Genomic DNA, 19822 nt, shown 5'->3' on the forward strand with positions numbered 1-19822 from the left:
ATAAAGTATATATGTGTATATATACTTTATATATAATATATAAATATATATAAGCTCACCTATATATAAATATATATAAGTTCACCTTTATATAAATATATATATAAGTTCACTTATATATAAGATATATTTATATATTTTTATTTCTATATAATATATAACTGTAATGTATTATATAGTATATATTAATATATATTTAACTGTATATTTTATATTTATATATTTAACTATATACAATTACATAGTTAAGTATATTCAGTATGCATAATATATATAGGTATATATATATGGAGGAACCATGCCTCAGATCATTTTCAATCTGAACGTCCAGGATTTGTGAGAATTAAAGAGGTTTCCGGTGCGTGTGTGTGTGTGTGTGTGTGTGTGTGTGTCTGTGTGTGTATCTATATAAAGAGAGAGAGTTAACTATATATTACATATACCACATCTATATTAATATATAATACATTAGTTATATATTATAAAATCTATTATATATAAATATATATTACATATTTATATGTGTATATATATACACGAGTGAACTTTGGAGTGATGAAACTATTCTCAAACAGCATTGTTGTAATGGTTGTGCAACTGTATAAATACATAAAAGCCTTATACACTTGTAACAAGTGAATTTTATAGTATTTAAATTATACTTCAACAAAGCTGTGTGTGGCTTTGTTTTTGTTTCTTGAGGTAGGCTCTTGCTCTGTAGCCCAGGCTGGAGTGCAGCTGGGTGCAATCATAGCTCCCTGCACCCAACTTCCTGGGCTCCAGTGATCTTCGCACCTCAGCCTCCCAATTAGCTGGGACTACAAGTTTGTGCCACCATGTCCAGCTGAATTAGAGAAACAATTTTTTTTTTTGTAGAGTGAGGTCTTGCTATTTTGCCCAGGCTGGTCTCAAACTTCTGGCCTCAAGCAATCCTCCCACCTCGGCCTCCCAAAGTGCTGGGATTACAGGCACAAGTCACTGCACCTGGCCTAAAGCTGTTTATTTTTTAAAAAGCACTTTGTATTTTTCCTAGTCATTTTATGTTTAAACATTATAAAGTTCTAATCATACCACATTTATAATTTCACATCCTGTTTTTCTTAAAATGTCATGACATTAAAATATTACAAAGCTTTAATAAATATGATAAATATTGTATAATTTCACTAAACTCTAGGGTATCATCATGCATTTTAAGTGATCCTTTTATTATCTACATAGTTTCAAACCTTCTGCTAGTATAAATAATGCTGCCAAAATCTACTCACACCCAGTTTTCTCCACACATTCTTAGATCTGATTAACAAAAGTAGAAATTATGAATTACAAGTTATAAATCATTTTAAACTTGATGCATACTGACAAATTATTTTACTAACAGATTTTATCCATTTATCTTTCTTTTTAATAATTAGCTTTTTGCTATTCTTGCCTGTTTATTCCAAATCTCAATGAACTTCATAATTCTGTCCATTTTACCAAAAGAATTCCACTTGGAATTCTGATTAATAGTATTGAAGCTATATATTAATATGGAAAATTGAGGAAATTCATAAGAAAAAAATTAATGTTTCAGCTAAAAAATTTAACCCAGTAATCTGGAAGCTTCATTTATCTAAAATATAGCCTCTTCCCATATCAAGTAACTTGTTCCTGCATTGCCTGTTAACGGAGAAAGCAAACACTGTACTTACCATCCTTGCCAACATGGTGAAACCCTATTTCTACTAAAAATACAAAACTTAGCTGGGCATGGTGGTACACGCCTGTAGTCCCAGCTACTAGGGAGGGTGAGGCAGGAGAATTGCTTGAACTCAGGAGGCAGAGGTTGCAGTGAGCCAAGATGGTGCCACCACACTCCAGCCTGAGCCTGGGAGACAGAGCAAGACTGCGTTTCCAAAAAAAAAAAAAAAGAAAGAAAGAAACATTGTACTTGTACAGTATTATTGAAATAATTCATGTCTAATTTAATGTCAACTGAAAGGTTACTTACTAGCAACTACCTACATGTTATTTTATGGCAATATTTAAAGAAATATACTTCACTAAACCAAACAAAAAGCCATATATACCAAATAAAATGTACTGCATCATTATTTATTCATTTGACAAGTATTCACTGAATGGTTACTATATGCAATGTACTGTCTCATGAGCATGAGATTTTTAAGTATCTCAAAAAGCATAAGTAGCTTTTTGTAGAAAAATGCTATATTCTTATAAAGTAACATTTCATCAAAATTTATTTAAAATATCCAACTGCATATTTTAGCTTTCATCTCATTTGTTCAGCTAATCTCCAGTAATGCTCTATCCTGGAAAGCATGACAGTGCAAAACAAAACTTCATTTCTAAAAAGTTCCCAAGCCTTATATCCTTGGAGTTCCCATCACCCTCCACATTCCAAAACCTATCGCCACAACTTCCTTCATAGAAAGCATTCTAAGTGAATGAGCAAATTATTAGAGATGTTGGTTTTTATCTGTTCCCACGGTCCCAAAATGACCCTTTGCCAGGGGACTGGTGGGGGGAGCAGGGAACAGACCTCTGAAATTTTGAGGAACTGCTGGAACTTGTTTTGTCTTTCATCAAACTCAGTAGAGAGTTCTGTATTAAAATTAAGCGTCACATTCTACCCTTCACCAATGTCCTCTGTCATCATGAATACCACTCCCAAAGGGAAAGCACCCGAATACTGGAAAACCCAGGTCTAAAACAAAGTAGCTTTCATACAGTATATACCACATGCTCAGGGTTAAAACATTCTATTATGAAATATAAAGAAATTGCGTTAAACAGACATCTGCAGATGTTTCATGCTTTGTATAGATCTGGCAAATGCCCAAAAGACAAAAAAGTTCCCAGTTCCTGATGTGGGTTAGCCAGCATTGAAAAAAAAAAAAAAAAAAAAAAAAAATCCCAAACATTGTTAAATTGTTTCAGAAATTACCCTTACACCCACCCACCTCAAAGTTACATCACTGTAATTCTCATACACCTTACTAACCAGGTAACCTAGTGTCCTAGATATCTATCATTTTAAAATCTTTAACCACATTTTTTCATCATCATCCTCAGTCACGTAAATACACTCAATGACCTGAAATGGGCTAAGTGCGAACACAGCTTTCCAGATTTCATGGGGCTAGTCACAAAGCTCCTACTTTCTTGAACTCATTTTTAAAAAGAGAAAACCAGTCTCTAGCCATGTTTACAAAGGTTTCATGGCTATTGCAAAAATATCACTACCCACGCTCCTAAAACAAAAGGCTGCTCATTTGATGGATGAATTACTCCATCTCCAGATTCTAATTAAGACTACTATATATTCCCTAAAACATGCTTCACTATGACAAAGTCCATATTGTATTCCAAAGAAAGAACTATTCTGACAACAATCCAGTAAAACCCAAGGGAACCGATATATTCTAATGTAGGCAATGACCTTAAACTCTGGTATTTTGGGCACCATTTCCTCCACACTCTCTCTCAATGAGAAAATTTGAAAGTGGAGAATGAATAATTGTTTTGTTCTGAAACTTCCCATTAGAGTAACAGAAAGAGACGTTCAACACAACACTGAGGAACCAGGCTAAATTTTAACCTGTATTCCTATGCTTTAGCTTCTAGGACACCCAAAGAACAAACCTCAACTGGATAGAAGACATAAGTCAAACTGCCAACAGTCCCTTTTGGCTAATTATGCGCCTAGCACCTGTCATTTTTAACTCTTCCTCTGTGTCGTGGGCCCAGCTATGAGAACTACCCCACTCAAGAGAGTGTCCAGACTCTTGGAGCCAGCAGTTAGCAAACTGACCTGTGCTGGAGACACTAAGCATCACGTTCTAAGGGTATGAAAGAGAAAGACACCCTCAACCTCATCAATTCCACCTCTGCCCTACACTGTCCCTTGGTGATGAAGGGTACAGCAGGGTAATCCCTAAGGATGTCCTGCCTGACCATCCACCACCCAATCCACAACAGGACTTGGCCTATTTCCCAGCAACTTAAAAGTTTAACAACACTATCAGTAAGTGTGGAAGCACACCAGTCTTGTGTTGAAGTTAAAGTCTAACTGCACCTTTGTAATCCAAAGCGCAAGGTGAAAACTTTATCCAAAATTTACATGAAACAACTTCAAACCACAACTCCCCCAATGAACTCCATCAACCCTTCTTCTTACCTTGTAATGAAATCAGAACTCTTATCTACCAGCCGTTTCATTTTTTCTGTAACAGACTAAAGATATAACACAATTATAGCCAGGGAGACCATTACTGAAAAGCAAAACGTCACACTTCAAACACAAACATCATTAAGGAAACTTTATTCTCCATTATAAAATATGCAGAGTATTAACACCCAAATGATTTACAGGTGCTTTACAGAAATCTCCATAACCAACTTACTTTGCCCTTTAGAGATTAGCTTCCTTCCATTTCTCATTGAACATTTCAAACTCTGTATGACATTTAACATAAAACTATACCATTGTCTTTTTAAAAAAAAAAAAAAAGATCACTCAAATTAGACAGGCTTGCTAGAGAATGATCCGCTAGGCTCTGCTGGTTTAGCTATAAATGACGCAAACATTAATGACTGAATGCTAATCAGCCAATGAACAGGGATTACTTAATATATTGAGTGGGAAGTTATCACCATTCCAGTGGACTTCCAAGTGCAGATGCCATCCTAACCAGAGGGGCTCATAATACAAGAGCAACATCCACTTAAAGAGTAGGAGGGCGGGGCAGGCACTGTGGCTCACACCTGTAATCCCAGCATTTTGGGAGGCTGAGGCAGGAGGACCCCTTGAGCCCAGGAGTTCAAGGTTTACAGTGAGCTGTGATCGATCCACTGCGTGCACTCCAGCCTCAAGGACAGAATAAGACTCTGTATCCCTTAAAAAAAAAAAAAAAAAAGAAGAAGGCAGCAGTCCGATAGCAAGGAAAAACAATCACTCGTCCAAGTCAGAAAGTGACACTTCAACCCTAATTTAGTACTCTGTAAACCTAAAGCATCCAAAAGTGAAGGACTATCTAGATACCATAAACAATGTATTTTTGGGGCACAGATTCTATAACCACTATTATACTAAAGTGATACATGCTAAGGCGATACACATATTATTGAGTAGGAGACTGGACAGGATTACATGCTAACAACATAAGAGTGATGTGTAATCTGTCAAATTACATCATCAGATTACCAAATAGTTAAGGAGGGCTACTCTTTTTAGAAGTACAGCAGGTAAGACCTGCAATGTCTTCAATAACAATTAAAATATTTCCATCTTTCAAACCCCCTAATGCATTAATAATAATCTAGACTGAACCGTGTGCAAAGTGGGGTCCAGAGGCCAAACCAGCCTGTCCCTGTTTTTATACAGCCTGGGAGGTAAAATAGTTCTGTCATTTTCCCATTTATTATGAAAGAGGTGCATCTGAATCAGATATGGGTAAGACTCAAGGCACCATTCATCCTGAGGCAAATTCTCCTCCAGCTGTGAACCCTTAAGATCAAACAAGTTACCTATTTCCAAAAGACACAGCAGTCCTCAATAATTTCTAAGAGTAAAAACGGAGCCAAGAACGGAGACCAAGAACGGAGAACTGCTTTTTTAGATCCAACTACCAATTTACAGAATATATTAATGTAATAGAGGATGTGCCAGCGGGGTGACTCAGGCCTGTAATCCCTGCACTTTGGGAAGCTGAGGTGGGTGGATCACTTGAGGTCAAGAGTTTGAGATCAGCCAGGCCAACATGGTGAAATCCCGTCTCTACTAAAAATACAAAAAATTAGCTAGGTGTGGTGGCGGACGCCTGTAATCCCAGCTACTTGGGAGGCTGAAGCAGGAGAACCGCTTGAACCTGGGAGGTGGAGGTTGCAGTGAGCCGAGATCAAGCCACTGCACTTCAGCTTGGGTAATAAGACTGACTCACTCATTCTCTCTTTACATAGATAGATTAGATAGATAGGCAGATAGATAGATACATACATAGATAGATAGATAGGAAGGAAACCATATACCCTGAGGATACAAGTTGGTAAATCCAGATGGTAGGAAATTCTTCAAGATAACCAGCAATTTCTTCAACAACAAAATCACAAGAGAAAAGAAAAAGATGGAAGGTGTACTTATACGTTGAAAGAGACTAAAAGACTTATCAACCTATCAAATTTGTGAACCTTATTCAGATCTCAATTTAGAAAAACCACAAAATAAAATCGATGTTTGAGATAAACAGAAATTTAAACACGTACTGTGTAGTTGATGATATCAAGCAATTACTACTCTTCTTTTTTAGGTGTGATGATGCTGAGGTTATGTTTAAAGTTTTTCGAAGAGTCCTTATCTTTTAAGGATACATATTAAAATCTCTATAATATGACATAGTGGAGAGAAAAGTGAAAAAAGATTGGCCTTCAGTCAAAGATTTATCATCAGTCAGTAATTACTGAAGCTGGCCAGGTGTGGTGGTTCACACCTGTAATCCTAGCACTTTGGGAGGCTAAGGTGGGTGGATCACCTGAGGCCAAGAGTTTGAGACCAGCCTGGCCAACGCGGTAAAACCTCATGTCTACTAAAAATACAAAAATTGGCCGGGCGCGGTGGCTCAAGCCTGTAATCCCAGCACTTTGGGAGGCCGAGACGGGCGGATCACGAGGTCAGGAGATCGAGACCATCCTGGCTAACCCGGTGAAACCCCGTCTCTACTAAAAATACAAGAAAATTAGCCGGGCGCCGTGGCGGGCGCCTGTAGTCCCAGCTACTCGGGAGGCTGAGGCAGGAGAATGGCGCGAACCCGGAGGGGCGGAGCTTGCAGTGAGCCGAGATCGCGCCACTGCACTCCACCCTGGGGCACAGAGCAAGACTCTGTCTCAAAAAAAAAAAAATATATATATATATATATATAAAAATTAGCCAGGCGTGGTGGTAGGCACCTGTAATCCCAGCTACTTGGGAGGCTGAGGCAGGAGAATTGCTTGAACCTAAGAGGCGGAGGTTGCAATGAGCCAAGAGTGCTACTGAACTCCAGCCTGGGCAACAGAGCAAAAACTTCACCTCAAAAATTAATAAATAAAATAATAATAATAATAATAATTGGTTTTTTTTGTTTTTTGTTTTTTTGAGGCGGAGTCTCGCTCTGTCGCCCAGGCTGGAGTGCAGTGGCCGGATCTCAGCTCACTGCAAGCTCCGCCTCCCGGATTTACGCCATTCTCCTGCCTCAGCCTCCCGAGTAGCTGGGACTACAGGCGCCCGCCACCTCGCCCGGCTAGTTTTTTTGTATTTTTTAGTAGAGACGGGGTTTCACTGTGTTAGCCAGAATGGTCTCGATCTCCTGACCTCGTGATCCGCCCGTCTCGGCCTCCCAAAGTGCTGGGATTACAGGCGTGAGCCACCGCGCCCGGCCCAATAATAATAATTGTTGAAGCTGAGCGGAAGCACATGGAGACACATTATTCTCTCTGCTTTTGTATATGTTTGAAATCCTTCACAATAAAAAATTAAAAAGCACAGACTTCATGACATTTCTCCCTCAAGAAGTACGGGATGAGGCTGAGCAACCAGCATTTTTAGCACGAACCCCATGCCATGAGAAGTCTGCAGCCCATGTTTTGAGAGCGCTGCTCTCCCTGATTCTTGAATTTTCCCTACAACATTCCAAATCAGCCAGGCGTCTGGTTGAACCCTACAATGACGGATACATCTCTACCTGCTGAGAATCCAATAACATTTGACTGGTCCTAATGTCTTCAGTAAGTAACAACTAATCTATAATAACTAGTGACAAATTACCACTTCCTCCTTTAAATTTCTTATTTCTTTTTTCTTTTTTGAGAGAGAGAGGGAAAGAAAGAAGAGAGAAGATAGAGGGAAAGAAAGGAGAGAGAAAAGAGAGGGAGAGAAAGAGAAAGAGTCTTGCTGTGTTGCCCAGGCTGGAGTGCAGTGGCAAGACTCAACCTCCCAGGCTCAAGGGATCCTCCCACCTCAGCCTGCTGAGTATCTGGGACTGTTCCCAGACCAAACTGAGGGTCGGGCTGCTATTTCTCGTGGCCCAATAGAGAGATGCAGACAAACTTGGGAGGAAAAGAGTTTTTATTTCTGCAACCAGTTACAGGGAGAAGGCCTGGAAATTATCACCAGACCCACTCAAAATTACAAAGTTTTCCAGAGCTTATATACCTTCTAAGCCATATGTCTACGTGTAAGTGTGCATTCATCTAAAGACATAAGTGATTCACTTCTTTTAATCTATAACTAAGGTCTGAGTGTTGGAGACCTTCTTCTGGATCCTCAGTAAATTTACTTCATGTAAATGGGTCCAGGTGCTAAGGTGATTACCCTTATCTTGTCTCCTACTAAATCACAGAGGTTTGGGTAGCTTCTTCAGACCCACAATAAAATTTGTTTAATCCTAAAAGGGTCCTGTTAAGAATTCTTTTGTTGGCTGGGTGTGGTGGCTCATGCCTGTAATCCCAGCACTTTGGGAGGCCGAGGAGGGCGGATCACGAGGTCAGAAGATTTGAGACCACGGTGAAACCCCATCTCTACTAAAAATACAAAAAATTAGCTGGGCGTGGTGGCGGGCGCCTGTAGTCCCAGCTACTCTGGAGGCTGAGGCAGGAGAATGGCGTGAACCCGGGAGGCGGAGCTTGCAGTGAGCCGAGATCTCGCCACTGCACTCCAGCCTGGGCGACAGAGCGAGACTCTGCCTCAAGAAAATAAATAAATAAAATAAAAAATAAATAATTATTTTGTTATTTTGTCATGCTTTAAGGCCCAGGAAAGGCCTAGGCAAAACTCTTGGTGGGTTTCATTTGCAGTCCAGCCTTTGATAAGGGCACTGGCTTTTTTAGCTTTTACTATTTAACTTAACCACTCACTCAGTATTGAAACAGTTGTTATGGAGGCCCGCATTAGCGAGACCTGGCCGCCACAGGACTACGGGCGCATGCCACTATGCCTAGCTAATTTTAAAATTTTTTGTAGAGATGGGGTACCACTATGTTGCCCAGGCTCATCTTGAACTCCTGGGCTCAAGTGATCCTCTTGCTTCAGCCTCCCAAAGTGCTGAGATTACAGGTGTGAGCCACCATGCCCAGTCAAATTTCTAAAAGACTTTTCTAAACAGTCTCTTATGGGAGTTGTACACACAAAGCTACAATATTAGACAATGTGTCCTTCACTCTATTACAGCTGTATACTCCATGGCCTATAGCACAGTACAGTGTATATAATGGACACAAACTGTACTGAAAGATGTCTTCCGAAATTTGTAAATATCACTTTCACATATACAAGCACAGCCAAGAGTTCAACTAAAAATAATGAAGTCTGTGTGTTGCACACAAATATAGACACACTAAATCTGGGTAAAGAACTGAATCTTACCCAATGCATTCTCCGGGAGGTCAAGGACAGAAAGCCTAACAGGTGTTGAAGCAGCCAGGGAAGCCATCTTCAAGATAGAGGAGTTTGCTGGGACTTGAGTGTAAGACTTGGGAACTCCTACCCCCTTCAAAAAGGAAAGGCTACTCCTGGCAGAATAACAAAAATCAAGTTCAGAAAGAGGGACTGTGGTATGGTTGGCAATAAGATGATGGAAGCTTAAGGGTAGTAGGGAATAAAACTGGATAGGTTGTCTGGACATGCCAAGAAAAAGCCTTGAGACTTGGAAAAACAATTAGCAAGCTGTGACCTCTTCTTGACCAGTGATGTGAAGTGAGGAGACACAGGGCTCTACAGGGCACTTCGGTTTGAACCCCAGCTGTCACTAATTGTAAGAGCTGGTGAGTTTTTAATCTCTTGAGCTTGGCTTCCTTATCTGTAAAATAGATACAAAGATCCTATTTCATGGTGTGGCTATGATGGTAAGATTATATAAAATAGTATCTTTAAGGTATTTGTGTGGAAGTAGGTAATTAAGAAAAGGTGGTTATGACTAAGAGAGTTTCCAAAAGAGTGGCCTAGGAGGAAACTAGACTAAACAAGGATGCCTAAATATCATTTGAATTTCTCTTCAATGTTTCATGATGTTGGGTCTCTGCCAGCAGTCTGTAATATACTGTAGACTCACTAAACCAAAGAAAATGATTCTGTCTTACTCAGTTTTGTGAATTTATTCAAACAATGTCAAAGACACTAAGCAGAGCTAGCTCTGAACTTTCTGATTCACTAACAAATAAAAGGAGAAATAAAGCCTAATGTCCAGTTTGTTTTTCTTTGAATATTTAACAAATTTGATTAAGACATTCCTTTACTTCCAGAGATTACATTTTGGAGAAAAGATTAGACATATATACAAAAAAACTATAAAACAAAATAGAAATTGGTAATTACCAAAAAAGAATTCAAAATGCTTTGGGAGAACAGAAAAAGCTCTGAATCCCTAATTCCCTACTGCACAGCAGGGGCTAAATTAATGCTCCAGGAATTCGTTGTTTTATAAGGGAAGTGGCAATTTTGCTCCCCCTGCCAAGAAAACACAAAAGATTATGATTTTCCAGGCCAAGAGAAGGGCATGAACAGCACTGAGGCAGGAAATCATCATTTTCAGAAAAGGCAGTGGGCTAGAGAGACACAGGCTAAGGAAATAGTGTGTGACAAGGCTATTAAGATGGGCTGGGCCAGATCACAAACAGCCTTAAATTCCAGGAGCTGGAGTTTGGACCTACTTGACAGGCAATAAGCAGCTTCTCAATATTTTGAAAACATGTGACCAAAGTAGTGCTTTAGAAAAATCTGAAACCAACACGGATGACAGATCAGTCAGGTGTACCTGCACTGTACCTTCCACAGAAAAACAAATCCTGTTGAATCTACTGCACTGAGAAGGAGAAAGAGCCAGCTGTGGCAAAAGCTGCAACTGCCTACCCAATGTCCATTCTCCCTCCCTTCCTTGCTGTATTAACAAGGCAGATTTTACATGGGACAGCAATGTGCCTAGCTTTAAAAGCAAACAAAAACAAAACAACAACTACATTTACCAATGAGAAATAAACATATGTTTAAGTAGTTGGTAACATTTGTCACTCAGCTGATGCATCGGTAAGGAAGCCCATCAATAGGAAGGGATCTCTCTGGAGAGGAAAAAGTTGCAAGCACCAGCACATGTGGCTAGGATATCAGGTCTTCAACAACACTTCTGAAGTGTTCTTCAAAAGGAATCACTTGAAAGAGCCTGACATCCAGGACACCTGTAATAGAACAATTCTGGGCCAATATCCATAATTCATTCAGACATTTCCAAATACACCATGTTAACGGGCTCAGCTATAGGCCTTGGTCCTCAAGGTATTTACTACATACTGTAGACAAAAAGATAAAATATATACATACAACAAACTGTAACAATGCAATGTGAATAAAGTAACAGAGCAAACCAGTGTAATACAGCAGAGGAGACCCCACAATACAACTATAACTTGGGCTGTATTCCTAACCCTGCTGTTAAGTCACTTTTCAGCCTTGAATAAACTATTTTACCTCTCTAGCCAAATCCTGTCCTATAAAATAAAGGAGCAGTTTAAATAAAGGGCTAACACAGGAGACCCACTAAAGTGCTTAGCGCATTAGTTCAGTAGGTTCCAACTTTTTCACATATAAAGCCATTTTTAAAATGTTAAATAAATTATCTTAGATCTTCACATCACTATGATTGTCTTTTTAGCACATGTTAACAGATAAAGCATGCACTATATAAATACCACCACAAATTCCACAAACCCCTTAAAAGAATCTGTACTTTATCAACATTTAAATGAAAATTAGAAACATTCACAAACATTATTTCTTCCACTTCAAACACTTCATATGTGCATGGATTTTTATTTCCAGCGAGTTGGAGTAAGTTTACAGTCCACAGGTCACTGGCTCTGCATTCTCTCAAGTCTTTCCCAGCCTTAATACTGTCATCTTATGTTCATTTGAAAGATTTTCAGAACCAGGGTGAAAAGGAAATCAGTAAGAAAGGAGTGAAAAAAGAAAACGAAGGATTCAAGAGAAAATTCGAAGGTAAGAACTCAGCCAGAAAGTGGCTATAGGGAGGGAAGGACAGGAAGAAACAAAAGCAACCATGTTAAGTGCCATCAGCAGCAGTATAAGTCCGGGGGAAAAGAACCAGGATGATGGGAAACGATAACTCACTGAGCAACTACTATGTTCCTGGCATGGCGTTCAATGGTTTAAAAATGAAAACATATACATGATTTTAAAAATCAAAACAGTTTGCGGCACTATTCACAATAGCAAAGACTTGGAATCAACCCAAATGTCCATCAGTGACAGACTGGATTAAGAAAATGTGGCACATATACACCATGGAATACTATGCAGCCATAAAAAAGGATGAGTTTGTGTCCTTTGTAGGGACATGGATGCAGCTGGAAACCATCATTCTCAGCAAACTATCGCAAGAACAGAAAACCAAACACCGCATGTTCTCACTCGTAAGTGGGAACTGAACAACGAGATCACTTGGACTCGGGAAGGGGAACATCACACACCGGGGCCTATTATGGGGAGGGGGGAGAGAGCAGGGATTGCATTGGGAGTTATATCTGATGTAAATGACGAGTTGATGGGTGCTGACGAGTTGATGGGTGCAGCACACCAACATGGCACAAATATACATATGTAACAAACCTGCATGTTATGCACATGTACCTTAGAACTTAAACTATAATAATAATAAAAAAAGAAAAAAAATCAAAACAGTACAAAAAGCTATACAACAAAAAATTTCCCTCTCATCCTGGATTCTCAGGTGCCTAGACTCCCTCTCCAGAAGCAACAATCACTAAAAATTTCTCCTGTATCCTTTCAGAAATATTTGCATTTGCCTTCATATTTAATTATCACAACAACCTCTGAGATAGGTGGGATTACTTTATAAATTAAGAATCTGAGGCTTAAAGATGCTGACAGGGCCAAGATCAAAGAGCCTTGAAGGGACAGAACTAGGACTAGAACATGGACCCAACCACCCATGTACATACTAACTCTACACTCAGAAAGCTACGAAAACTCTGGTAGCTGGATGCAGTGGCTCACGCCTATAATCCCAGAACTTTGGGAGGCCGAGGAGGACGGATCACTTGAGTCCAGGAATTGAAGACTACGCTGGGCAACATGGGGAAACCCTGTCTCTACAAAAAATACAAAATATTAGCCGGGCATAGTGGCGTGCACCTGTTGTCCCAGCTACTCTGGAGGCTAAGGTGAAAGGATCACCTGACCCCAGGAGGTTGAGGCCGCAGTGAGCCATGACTGTACCACTTTACTCCAGCCACGGTGACAGAGTGAGACCCTGTCTCAAAAACAAAACAAAACAAAACAAAACAAAAAACACTGTGGCAGAGATGTTCAAAGTGTTTGCGATAATTAAAAAACAGAACCCAAATAACCACTAGTCAAAGACTGGTTGTATAAATCATATCACATGTACACTGTGAAATACTATGCAGCCATTAAAACTAAGGTTAAAAAAATAAGGCAAACCCAGATATACCACTCTAAGACAGCTTGTTGAAGTAAAAAGGCAATTGCAAGAAATGGACAGTTGGTATTTATTGGACATAGAGTCTCAGTTTGGGAAGATGAAAAAGTTCTCGGAAGGAAGGGTAATGATGGTTGCACAGCAACGTGAATGTACATAATGCCACAAAACTGTACACTTAAAAACAGTTAAAATAGCAAATTTTGTTTTGCATATTTTACCGTGACTTTTTTATTTTATTTATTTATTTATTTATTTATTTTTTTTTTTGAGACGGAGTCTCGCTCTGCCGCCCAGGATGGAGTGCAGTGGCCGGATCTCAGCTCACTGCAAGCTCCGCCTCCCGGGTTCACGCCATTCTCCTGCCTCAGCCTCCCGAGTAGCTGGGACTACAGGCGCCGCCACCTCGCCCGGCTAGTTTTTTGTATTTTTAAAGTAGAGACGGGGTTTCACCGTGTCAGCCAGGATGGTCTGGATCTCCTGACCTCGTGATCCGCCCGTCTCGGCCTCCCAAAGTGCTGGGATTACAGGCTTGAGCCACCGCGCCCGGCCTACCGTAACTTTTTTATTTTATTTTATTTTATTTTATTTTATTTTATTTTATTTTATTTTTTTTGAGACGGAGTCTCGCTTTGTCGCCCAGGCTGGAGTGCAGTGGCCGGATCTCAGCTCACTGCAAGCTCCCCTCCCGGGTTTACGCCATTCTCCTGCCTCAGCCTCCCGAGTAGCTGGGACTACAGGCGCCCACCACCTCGCCCGGCTAGTTTTTTGTATTTTTAGTAGAGACGGGGTTTCACCATATTAGCCAGGATGGTCTCCATCTCCTGACCTCGTGATCCGCCCGTCTCGGCCTCCCAAAGTGCTGGGATTACAGGCTTGAGCCACCGCGCCCGGCCCGTAACTTTTTTAATACTAAAAAAAGCAACTGCAGAACAGTATGGCTATGATTCCACTTTTGTAGAAAGTATGTGTAAACATTTTTTGTAAATGCATGTTGTCTATTATCTTGCTTTACCTTGCCTGCTACTTAGACATCCTGAAAGCCCTGGATTCCTGGTGTGCTGATGCTGAGTCCCATGCCTCCCACCGCCAAGCACATACTGCCAGCAGTTGAACTGGCACCTTTCTTCCAACCTCTCATGGAATGCACTCTTCAGCCCTTGCTTTATCTGCAGCTGCCCCGCCCCACCGTTAAATGTCACTGCAGACTCATCGAGTTCCAAAACATGCTCCAACGTGAAAAAAGATGCAGGAAAATGACTCCCTTACTCACCCCTGCAGTAAGCTCCAGGGTGGAAATGTCTGATATGATCAAATAAAAGAGATGAGATTATATCAGAAAGAGGGAAAAGAAAACCTCTGTTGCTGAAGAATGCACAGTATATGGCAACAGGTAGTGCAGCTCCTGCTTCTCAAGTGTCTTAAAATTAAAGTTTTTGGAAGATAATGTGGCAACAGTCCAGCATATAACGTAGACGACATCCCTGTGGGTGGAAAACCACAGCTTAAAGTACAGTTACGAGAACTATAAAACTGACAGAATGGTTTGAGATGTTTTTCCTTCCATGTAAGTGCAAACCTAGGTAAGAATATGACCTATACTGAGGTGTATTTATTTAAATGATTATCCAAAGAGCAAACACAACATTGTTAAAAACAGAGGCTTTCAGAGTAAAGCTCTGCTCTCCTGTTACTGATCTGTTGTAGCTACGGAAGTTTCTCTGACCCAGTGGAGGGGCTCCAAGGTCCCCCTCTCTAGGAGGAAAGGAAAGCCTACTTGCTGTACCCACATTTAGCAAAGGAAAGAACTGCCCAGGAGACAGGTCAAGGGGCTATAGCAAAGGGAAAAGGGTGGGAATGATCAAATAAAATCAAGACAGCACAATCCTGATGGACGGTTTTCTCTAAGCCTGCGAGAAACGGAACCACCAGAACTGAAATGATCTTTTCTACCACCAAACTTTCCTTAGCTTTCTTAAACATCAAGAGTTTGATTTTCTCACCATACAAACAGGGACAGCGCACTGAAAAGGTGTGAAGACACACAGGCCCATGGCATTTTCCCTCTTCACAGTGGCACTGGCCATTTTCTTACCAGGGAAAATCCTGAAAGGCAGAGAGTTGCTTCTTCCATAGTGGTCGAAGTCTTAGTCATTATGTCCTACTAAATCTCCCCAAAACTACAAGGCACACACTACCACAAGCATTCAAGAACAATTTTAAGAGAAACCTTGTATTTGTTCCTTTTTAAATATCCCCAATACCTGCATATCCCTCATCATTTAGGATTATGTCTTTAACAGTGGTTCTTAAAGTATGGCCTTGAACCCCTGAGGGTCTCCAAGACCTTTTTAAGGGGTCTGAGAGATCGAAGCTATTTTCATCAAACTAAGATATTCCTAAGAAGTCACTGTAGCATTGTGCACTGTGTTGACACACAGATAGTGCAAAAACAACAGTCAGTACAACTGCTGGCCGCTCAGCACTAAAGAGGGCCACGGTAGCGTCCCTAATCTTTACCTCTAGGTACTCACAGGAAAATAATGTCAATTTCACCTTTTTAAGTGAAATGGTACAGTCACGCTGGAAAAAAACTGTCAGTTTCTTAAAAAGCTAAACATGCAATTTCTGTACAACCTGGCAATTGCACACTCTTGGACATTTATCCCAGAAAAGGAAAACTTACGTTCACATAAAACCTAGACAGTCCGGGCACAGTGGCTCTAAAATTCCAGCACTTTGGGAGGCTGAGGTGGGTGGATTGCTGGAACCCAGGAGTTTGGGACTCCTGGACTAGCCTGGACAACATGGCGAAACGCTGTCTCTACCAAAAAAACACAAAAATCATCCAGGCATGGTGGTGTGTGCCTGTAGTCCCAGCTAGGTGGGGGACTGAGGTAGGAGGACTGCTTCAGCCTGGGAGGTCGAGAGTGCAGTCAGTCATGACCATGTTACTGCACTCCACTCCAGCCTGGGTGACAGAGCAAGACACTGTCTCAAAAACAACAACAAATACTTGTCTATTTGTTCATAGTAGTTTTCTTAACAGTCCAAAACTAACAGCTTGAATGTCCTTCAACACGTGAACAGTTAAACTCCTGTACATCCAAACCACGAAGCACTACTCAGCAACAAAAAGGAACAAACCATGACATACACAACAAATAGTGTATGATTCCACTTACATGAGATATGAGGTACCAGCAGTAGTTAAAGTCATAGAAAGTAGGATGATGGCTGCCAGGGGCTGGCGGGAGAAGGGGAATGGAGAGTTGTTTAATAGGTACAGAGTTTCAGTTTTGGTAAGATTTCTGGACATGTATGATGGTTATGAATGCACAATAATTTGAATGAACTTATTACCCTCCCCCCAAAAAGTAAATTATTAATGGTAAATTCAGGATGGGAAGGGGACAGGAGGGGGAGGGACACTGCACTAGAGAGGTTTGAAGGTCTTAAAAGGAAACTATTATCTCCTTTATTACACTACATATCCATTATTCTTAATATCTCACAAATACTTTAAATTTTATATCAACTTACTAGTCAATACTTGAAGGAAAAAAGTCCATGATGAAGGAGTACAAATTATTGTTATCAAATCTTGAGCTTTGACTCTTTTTTGTTACTTGTGACCAACTGGCAGGTGTGCACTTCTGTAATAGAACAATGAGCTGAATTACTTGCTTGTTTCATGAAATACCATTTTTACTGGAAAGAACAACTGACAAACTAGGGTTATTTAAACCTGCATTGCCAGACATTCCCTTGAAACTGAACAAAGTGAGTCTGTCACTTTAAGGAAAACAATTGACAATATTTGGTTTCCAATGATAAAAAGCAAGCTTTCAACTGAAAATTAGAATTTTGGAAAACTTGTAAGCACCACACCTTGTATCTGACAGCTTTTAACATAAAGACTTTGCTAATGAAATCAATAGTGATAGTAACGAATGTTATTCGGCGCTATTAATGAAATGTGTCAGCTTGGGATCTGCCAAACTCAGTGAGCCAGTATTTTCCAAATGACAAACACATGGCGTTACAATGGGTAACAGGTCCATTCAAACTGCAAGACAGACCAAGGAATTTTAATGTAACTGTGTGCAAAGGCCATTGACAGAAGCTTCAGCTGCATTCAAACTGCAAGACAGACCAAGGAATTTCTAACGAAACTGTGTGAAAAGTCCGCTGACAGCAGCTTCAGATAACTGCAAGACAGACCAAGAAATTTTAATATAACTGTGTGAAAAGTCCACTGATAGTAGCTTCAGATTCCACGCCCAAACCAGCCTTTGAGAAACTTCCACTTACGTAGTTTTGGGGTAGTAATAAAGAATACCCATAATTATCTGAAAAAGCTATTAAGACAGTACTCCCTTTTTCAACTATACATCTGTGTAAGATCAGATTTTCTTCATATGAAAACATACCGCAACAGACTGAACGCAAAGAAGATGGAAAAACGCAGTTGTCTCTAAGTCAGACAACTCAAGAGATTCGCAAACTGTAAAGGACGCCACTAGTCCCACGAACTCTTTGTTTTAGCAAAACCCTATGTTGCATAAAAATGCGGTATGTACGTTAACATACCACGGATTTATTCAATTACTTAATTGTAACTTCACTGTCTCGGTTTTGCTTTCTAGTATAGTCTATGGAGACAGCCATCCTTCCAGGTCCTCTAGTCCCAAGAGGGGTCCCGAGACCAAGACGTCTGCGACCTGCTGATCCCTAGTGCTAGAAGATAAATGATTAGCTAGGCAAATACTGATTTGTCTTAAGGAACTCTGGGGGCAGCGAGGCGGCGTCAGCGCCCGTGCCACCGCGGACACCCGGGAGTGAACAGCAGGGGTCTCCTCCGCGGGCCCGCACGCAGCCACGCCGCCGCCCGAGCGCTGGGGGTCCGGTCTCCGGGCTCCGGGCTCCGCGCCGCCCGGGTGAGGCCGCAGGGAGGCCGCGGGGAAAGCCCGGCCGCCCGCCCGCGCCAGGCCCGGCCCGAAGGCCCGCCGGGAGCGGCGGGGCGGACGTGGCGGGCGCCGCGCGGCGCGGCCCGTACCTGTGGGTCATCCCGGCCGCCACGCCCAGCATCTCTCCGCTTTCCACCGCCGCAGTCTCTCAGCCCCTCGCCTCACGGCACCACTCCAGCCGCGTCCTAGTCCCTCGTCGCCGCGGCCGGGTACTGGCGGGCCCGGAGCAGGAAGGGGAGGAGGGCCGGGGTGGGCCGCGCGGGGGCGAGCGAGGCGGGGGCAGGAGAGGCGGGCCGCGCGAGAAGGCGGGGAGGGGCGGGGACTGGCGGGGCGGGCGCGGGTGGGCGGGGACTGGAGAGGTAGGCGCGGGGGGCGGGGAGGGGCGTGGTAGGGCGGGGCGCGGGTCAGACCCCGCCCCAACCGGTGGCTCGGGCCCGCCCCCATCTCAGCACCCCAGGCGAGCTAGTCTGGGAGGCTGGCGCAAAGGCAGCTGGTGGCGGGGTTGGGGGCTACTTTGGGATCCCACGACGTGCGGCGGCTACTCTGAGGCCGACTTCCCTACAACAAGGATGGCGGTGACGGGCGCAGAGAGCGGGCCCGGCTCTCCTTGCGTCGAGGCTCCTTTGATTCCACTCGCGTAGCTGCGCGGCCCTGGCAGTGGCCTCGGTCCCGGGGGTGGGCGCTCCACAGGGTTCCGCCCCGTCCTGGCCACTACGCCTGAGGGGACTCTATGCTAAAGTTCTGTCGGGCAGGCGGGGCGTCCGGGAGAACCTGGTCTGGATCGGCCACCGCTGGGTCCCTGAGCTCCGCACGGAGCCTGCAGGCTTTGTTTAACTTGTGAGTTAAGAAGTTAACCTTTCTTGGAGAGATTTCCAGTCTTGCCTCTGAATCCTGTTCTTCCTTGCTAGCTCTCATTGTCTTCACTCATTCCATCTATCAAAATCTGAAATTTCGGGGCCGTGCAGTGACTCATGCCTGTAATCCCAGCACTTTGGGAGGCCAAGGCAGGCGGATCACCTGGGGTCAGGAGTTCGAGACCAGCCTGACCAACATGGAGAAACCCCGTCTCTGCTAAAAATACAAAATTAGCAGGGCATGGTGTTGGCGCATGCATGTAATCCCAGCTACTCGGGAGTCTGAGGCAGGAGAATCGCTTGAACTTGGAAGGCGGAGGTTACGGTGAGCTGGGAGATCGTGCCACTGCACTCCAGCCTAGGCAACAGGAGCGAAACTCCGTCAAAAACAAACAAACAAACAAAAAACCCCTGCAATCTCCAAAGGATCTAATAGATAAGACAGGTTATTCATCCTGAGCATAAATGATCTCTCTCAGGGTACCTGATTCAG

At 42.3% G+C, this 19822-nt stretch overlaps 1 protein-coding gene across 6 annotated transcripts in view; it reads right to left on the reverse strand.

Moving 5' to 3' along the window:
- Window positions 1-18795, reverse strand: part of LIMS1 (LIM zinc finger domain containing 1) — a 153425-nt gene extending 134630 nt beyond the window's left edge. The window contains exons 1-3 of one of the 6 annotated variants that reach the window (XM_050753075.1): window positions 18565-18741; window positions 17049-17161; window positions 16691-16752 (exon numbers count right to left, since the gene is read on the reverse strand). In XM_050753075.1, coding sequence (XP_050609032.1) covers window positions 16691-16725 — 35 coding nt within the window. In that variant the 5' untranslated portion in view covers window positions 16726-16752; window positions 17049-17161; window positions 18565-18741. Of the gene's footprint in view, window positions 1-4183; window positions 6626-16690; window positions 17024-17048; window positions 18335-18564 lie in introns of those variants that run through there. The other 5 variants (XM_050753078.1, XM_050753076.1, XM_050753077.1 and 2 more) reach the window with 5 other exon arrangements.
- Window positions 18796-19822: the final 1027 nt, after the last annotated feature.

The sequence above is a fragment of the Macaca thibetana genome, chromosome 13, assembly GCF_024542745.1.
Source record: "Macaca thibetana thibetana isolate TM-01 chromosome 13, ASM2454274v1, whole genome shotgun sequence".
NCBI classification, from domain to species: domain Eukaryota; kingdom Metazoa; phylum Chordata; class Mammalia; order Primates; family Cercopithecidae; genus Macaca; species Macaca thibetana.